Below are 7,177 nucleotides of genomic sequence, written 5' to 3' on the forward strand. Positions count from 1 at the left end.
CTCACATCGTCGATTTCTCGATTTTCGGCGAAGATTTGTTGTTTTCATAGTGGATTTTTTTCTGCTTTGTTGAGTTTTCACTCCGACTATTAGTCTATTTTGTCAAGATTCTCCGGTTTTAAGAGAAGGTTCGAAACTAGGGTTTGTGACTCTACCTGGTCCGGTGTATTGTTCTTGCCAGTGTCGTCGTGTAATTTGTTTTCAAGGCCGTTCTTCTCCGGTTGCGAAGAAGGCTGTAAATGCATTTTATTTTCTATACTTCTTCTGCTAGTACTGCTTCTGTTGTTTGATGAGCAATGTTGATTAAAGTTAAATTCTATGGTATATTTCTGCTGGTGTTGCTCCGTCTAGTTTCAATCATAACTAACGAGTCTAGTAGTACTGCTGCTGATTCTGAATTTACACCACATGCTTCTAGTCCATTATTCCTTCATTCATCTGATATACCTGGGATGTCCTTAGTTGTTGTTTCCTTTTCTAGTTGTGGCTTTGGTGGGTGGAGAAGGAGCGTTATTACATCCTTGTCGGCTAGGAATAAAATTACTTTCATTGATGGTAGTTTTCCAAAGTCAACCGCTAGTTCTCCTAAGTCTAAACAATGGGACAAGTGTAACAACATGGTTATATCCTGGCTAACCAGTTCACTCACACCTGAGATTGCTGAGAGTGTGCAATATTCTGACACCGCTGAAAGCATCTGGAAACAGTTGAACAATAGGTATGGAATTATTAATGGAACAAAGAAATTTGAAATAAAAAAGGAATTGGCTTCCACGTGTCAGGGACCTCTTGATATAGCTTCTTATTTCAACAAGTTAAAGAAATTATGGGATGAATTGGGGACTATGGGTTCAAATCATGTAAATACATGCATTTGTGATGCAAAGGAGGGTTTGTTGAGGGAAGATGAAGAAAATAAAGCTCACCAATTCTTAACGGGCCTGAATGAAACTTATATAACTGTCAGAAGCAACATTCTCATGATGAATCCACTCCCTTCACTTGATAATGTGTATAACATTCTTCTGGAAGATGAAAAGCAGAGACAAATAACTCCTAATACTCATTGTACACCTGACCTAGCATCTTTTAATGCAAATACAATTACTCCTACTAGGTTTCCTCATCATTTTCAGTCCCAAAGGCGGTACACTCAAAAGGTCAATTTTGACTCACCTAATCAGAGGTTGGTTTCTAATCAGAACAAAGACTTATTTTGCAAGTACTGTAAAAAGAGTGGTCATACAATTGATAAGTGTTATAAATTGATTGGATCTCCACAAGGTTTCAAGTTTACTAAGGGAAAAAGGTTTGGGACTGCTGCAAATGCTGAGTCTTCCACTTCTAAAAACTCTAATTCTCCTACAACATCTGGTTTCAATGGTCTAGTTTCTAGCATACCTAGTCTTACCATGGAGCAGTATTCCCAACTCTTGATTTTGCTTCAACAATCCAGTCTTGTTGATTCCAATTCTCAACCCAACTTTGTGGGGTCTCCTAACTTTGTTGGTAGTAATCTTTCTTTGCCTGAGTTTAATGGTGTTGCTGATTATTCTGCTTGCATGTTAACTAGTGTAGGTAGAAGTGTCTGGATAGTAGATTCTGGAGCACTGATCACATGACCTCTGCTAAAGAACTTCTTTTTGATATTACTCTACTTCTTGTCCCTTACTTAGTCACTCTACCTAATGGATACAAAGTAAAAGTCACATACACAGGGTCACTCACTTTGAATTCTTGATTTGTCTTGTACCAAGTGCTTTACATAACTATTTTCAAGTACAATCTCATCTCTGTGCATAAGCTGATTTAACAGTTTCATAGTATAGTCATTTTTACTTCTTGTTCTTGCTTGATACATGACCTTTCCAGGAAGAAGCTTCTGGTTCTTGGTAAACTGGACCAAGGGCTATACAAACTTCATCACCTTCCCACTTCATCCCCTTCTGGTTCTGCTTTGAATAATGTTGTGCAGAATGTATCTAGCTATACTCTGAATAATACTTTGCAGACTCTGAATCCTCCATCTTTGAATACTTCTGTATGTAGCCTAAATGAAAGTGTGGTTCCATCTGCTCCTTTTGTTAATTTTGTACAACATGTGAATAATCTTGATATGATTTGGCATAATAGAATGGGACATCTTCCTTTTGCAAAATTGAAATGTATACCTTCTGTTTCTTCTGATTTGTCCACTAAACAGTCTTTTATTTGTTCTATCTGTCCTTTGGCTAGACAAGCTAGATTGTCTTTTCCTGATAGTACATCAGCTCTACTTCTCTGTTTCAACTTATTCACATTGATACATGGGGGCCTTATCATACCCAAACTTATTCTAGTGTTAAATATTTTTTGACAATTGTAGATGACTTTAGTAGGGCAACTTGGACACATTTAAGGAGTTCCAAGAGTAATGCCTTTACTTTACTTAAAGCCTTTATTGGCACGGTCAAAATAAAATTTAATCTTTCTGTACAAACAATCAGAAGTGATAATGCCTTGGAGCTTGGTTCTTCAAACTTGACCTGCCAATTCTTTTCTGATAATGGAATCCTGCACCAAACTACATGCCCTCATACACCACAACAGAATGGAGGTTGAAAGAAAACATAGACACTTGCTGAAAACATCAAGAGCTTTATTGTTCCAATCCAAACTTCTAACAAAATTTTGGGGGGAACAAAATTTTTGGGGGGATTGTGTTTTAACAGCCACTTATCTTATAAATAGATTTCCTTCCTCTGTTTTATCTAACAAATCCCCATATAAAATTCTTTATGGCAAAGCACCCTCTTATAGTCATTTAAAAACTTTTGGTTGCCTTTGTTATGCAAGTGTGCCCAAGTGTCATAGGGATAAATTTCAACCTAGGGTTGTCCCTTGTGCCTTTATTGGTTATCCTTTTTACAAAAGGGGGTACAAGCTTTACAACCTTAAAAACAAGTCTATTTTTGTCTCCAGAGATGTCCTCTTCCATGAGTCTATTTTTACCCTCCATCTCTATTCTTCTTCCTCTTCCTCTCCTTCCTCTCTTTTTCCTCCTGGTTTCCCTCCTTATTTTGATGAATCTACCTCTAATTTTACATCTTCTCCTCCTCCTTCTCCTTCTTCATCCCTTCCACCTCCATCTGTTACTTTTTCTCATACTTCTATTTCACCAGCTCCTGTTTTACCTCTACCTGCAGTCAGAAAGTCTGCTAGAAGTCATCACCTCCCTTCTCATCTTCAAAATTATGTAGTTCAACTTCCACCTTCTATTTTCTGCTCCTCTACTACCTCCACTTCTGCTGCTCAACATGTAGCAGTTGAGCTTCACTCTTATGCTCAGTCTGTTGCCAATCCAGCTTGGCAGGAAGCCATGAGGAAAGAGTTTGAGGCATTGGAAGCAAATGGGACTTGGGATATTGTGGAACTACCCAAAGGTAAAAAGCCAATTGGTTGTAAATGGGTGTACAAAATCAAATATAAAGCTGAAAGTAATATGAAAAGATACAAAGTTAGGCTAGTCGTAAGGGGAGATACACAAATAAATGGTATTGACTTTCATGAAATATTTTCTCCTGTAGTCAAAATGTGTATTATTAGATGTCTTATAGCTTATGCAGTTAAACAGAAATGGTCTTTATTTTAATTGGATGTCAATAATATTTTTTTGCATAGTGATTTGGATGAAGATATGTACATGAAACTCCCCCAAGGGTTGTCTGTTTCTTCTGAATATCATGTACATACTTTGGTGTGTAAGTTGCATAAATCTTTGTATGGTTTGCGACAAGCTTCTCGCCAATGGTATGCTAAATTGTCACATGCCCTTAGCTCTAGAGGTTATAGCCATTCTTTAAATGATTAATCCATGTTTATGAAGAAATCACCTTAGTCTACTGTGTTTATCGTTGTATATGTAGATGATATCATTCTAACAGGGGATGATATGCTTGAAATTGCTGCCTTGAAAAGTTTTCTAGATGACCAATTTCGAATAAAGGATCTCGGGCTTCTCCATTATTTCTTGGGTATTCAGATTCATTATCATTCTTCTGGTGTTCTATTGAATCAACAAAAGTTCATTACTGATTTGCTTGTTGATTTTGACTGTTCTGCTATCTCTTCTGTTGTATGCCCATTGGATTTGAATGTTAAGTTGCACTCTGATATTGGTGACCCTCTGCCCAGACCTAACACATATCGCAGCCTCATAGGGAAACTTAACTTTCTTACCCACACTCGCCCTGACATTTGCTTTGTTGTCTAACACCTTAGTCAGTTTTTCCAAACACCTAGAGTCCCTGACATGGTTGCTGCTTAACATGTCTTACGCTACTTAAAGGGGACTTCTGATGTTGGTATCTTTCTTAATGATTCTGCTGATTGTTCTTTGGTTGGCTACTATGATAGTGATTGGGCTGCATGCCCTGATTCTCGCCGCTCTTTTAGTAGTTTTTGTGTGTTCCTGGGTGGTAGTCTTTTTAGTTGGAAGTCCAAGAAACAGCAAGTGGTCTCTTTATCCTCCGTTGAGACTGGATATAGGGCCATGAGCAAAGTTGTTGCTGAGTTGTCTTGGCTAGTATGTTTGTTGTCCGATATGGGCTTCCAAGCCTCTACCCCTCTCCTTGTTTTCCGTGACAATCAAGCTGCCATTCACATAGCCAAGAACCCTATTTTTCATGAGCGCACCAAGCATATAGAGGTTGATTGTCATTTTATCCGGACCAAGTTGGCTGATAGTTTGATCTCTTTACATCATATTTCTACTAATTCCCAGTTGGCTGATATTTTTACCAAGTGCTTGACAGGTGGGGTTCATCATTCTTTGGCTGCCAAGTTTGGGTGTGTGCCCACCATCCAACTTGAGGGGGGTATTGGCATTACATAGACTATGCAGAAGTCTGAAGTGTATTTATTTGTATTGGGCTTAGCAGACCACACTCCGCCGGCTTGGCCCACATATTAGCATTAGTTCTTTACACTTTTACCATTGAATATAAATATATACTCTACAACCTTCAGAAGTCAAGTAGTTCATTTTTACATAATATGAATAAAATTTCAGCAGTTCGTTCCTCTTTGTGCTCTCTTCTCTCAAGCCCTAATGTACAATTTCTTCTTTAATTTCTGCTACAAATCGAAACTTCACATCAACCAACAGATCCCTGTGTTTTTTGAAGTTGAAAAGCCATTGCTTGATCTACAATATCCTTTTCGCCATCTTCTTCTCTCATCTCGAAACCTCTTAGGGCATCGACAAATTGTGTCATGACCCAAAATCCATAAAGGTCGTGATGGCGCCGGACTCCACTGTCAGGCAAGCCAACAATAAATACTTAATTAAATCCTCATTTTAATATTTTTGAAATCGTAAATTTACTTTAATTTATTTAGTAAAAGATGAATTTACAGAATAAATAATAATGTTTTTCAATTCCAATAGTGAACATCCCATAATCATCCCAGAACCCGGTGTCACAAGTGCATGAGCCTTTTCTAGAAATTTAAAATAAAATACAATAAGTGTCCGGAATAAAACTTGGACAGGAAAAAAAATACAATACCTTGAAGGAAACTCTGCTAGCTGCGGTGCGTCATATAGAATGCAGCTCACCTAAGTCCCCGCCATAATCGTGCCTCTGCGCCCACAAGGCCGCTAAACATATGTATATCTGCACAAAAATATGCAGTAAGTGTAGCATGAGTACATAAATCAACGCGTACCCAGTAAGTATCCCGCCTAACCCTGAAGAAGTAGTGACGAGGGGTCGACTTCGACATTTACTAGTGATCCAATAATATCAAGTACAGTAAAGAAGTGAATTAATATGAGACAGAGTAAATATATGAAACAAACAAGTATAAAATACGTAGTACAATTTTCCTCTTTATAATTTACTCAAGCTCTCAACTACTAAGTCGCCTCCGTAACCGGATCATATGTATAAATATAGTGGATTTCATCAAAGAGGTTGTCATAATCCAAATCAGGAAAAAATCCCCAGATTCACAGGTTTCTAGCCAAATGTCACGCACGATTCCATGGGAATAGTGTGTGTGTGTATATATATATATATATATAGGAAATGCCGAGGCGTACGACCCGATCCAACATAAAAGTAAACTATGCACTGCTAGAGAGTCAAACGGCGCGAACCATAGATGCATCTATTGACCTGCCGAGGCGAACGGCCCGCTCCCATGAGAGTGTGGTACATAAATCCTGTCGAGGTGAACAGCCCGATCCCATAAGAGTAGTAGAAGAAAATACCCCGCTCGCGAATCATACGTGCGACGCGGTCAAATATAAATTTAATGAATCTCCCCGCTCGCGGATCATACTTTCGACGCGGTCAAATATAAATTTAACATTTAAAATGATAACTCTTTCTTGATTCTTTTCAAAATATGGAAAATTCAGCTTGTAGCCTTTTAAGGAAATTACCCCACTCGAGAAACATACATGCGACGCGGTTACACATAGATTTCTTAAGCTATTATAGCATTACTCAATCCTTTTCGAAATTACAAAATTCAAATGAAACCTTTTAAATCGTAAGTTCTTAAAATTCAATTCCTTTCAAAATATTTAATAAGAAAACTCAATCTCGCTCCCTCTCGAGGCAAACAATAAATATAAATCAATAACAATATCAACAAGGCATGACGTGGGCTTAAAACTAAATGGACACAGGTATAGCTAGTAGCTACGCACCTACTCTCGTAACCTCGTGCATACGTAGCCCCCACAAATAGAAGCACACAATAATCTAGTTCGCCTATGGGGTTAATTCCCTCTTATAAGGTTAGAAAGGAGACTTACCTCGCTCCGAAATTTCATAACCGGCTCCAACGCCACTCTAACATCTCAAACCGATGCCCAACGCTCCAAAACTAGCCAAAAAGTGTGCAAACCAATGAAAATATACTCTAATACTCATAACAATTCAATTTACTACAATTTCCAACTCCGTTCGAAAAATCGGTAAAATCACCCTCGGGCCCACCTGTCCGGATTCCGAAAATGTCTAAAGATAAACATTACCCATAGCATTACGAACTCAAATATATAATTTGTTCTCAATTCCTTACCCAAATTCGTGGTCAAATTCCAAAAATACCAATTTCTAGGTTTTTCTTCAAAATTCCAAATTTCTACAAATTTTCACGTCTAACTCCTTATATAAACCAT

The 7,177-nt window shown here is 38.0% G+C and overlaps 1 protein-coding gene across 1 annotated transcript; it reads left to right on the forward strand.

The window, feature by feature from the left end:
• Positions 1-296: 296 nt before the first annotated feature.
• Positions 297-1,622, forward strand: LOC107797765 (uncharacterized). The gene has a single exon (XM_016620686.2). The coding sequence runs from the start codon at positions 297-299 to the stop codon at positions 1,620-1,622; it is 1,326 nt and encodes a 441-aa protein (XP_016476172.2).
• The last annotated feature ends 5,555 nt before the right edge of the window (positions 1,623-7,177 follow it).

This window comes from Nicotiana tabacum, chromosome 23 (genome assembly GCF_000715075.1).
Source record: "Nicotiana tabacum cultivar K326 chromosome 23, ASM71507v2, whole genome shotgun sequence".
In the NCBI taxonomy this organism is placed as follows: domain Eukaryota; kingdom Viridiplantae; phylum Streptophyta; class Magnoliopsida; order Solanales; family Solanaceae; genus Nicotiana; species Nicotiana tabacum.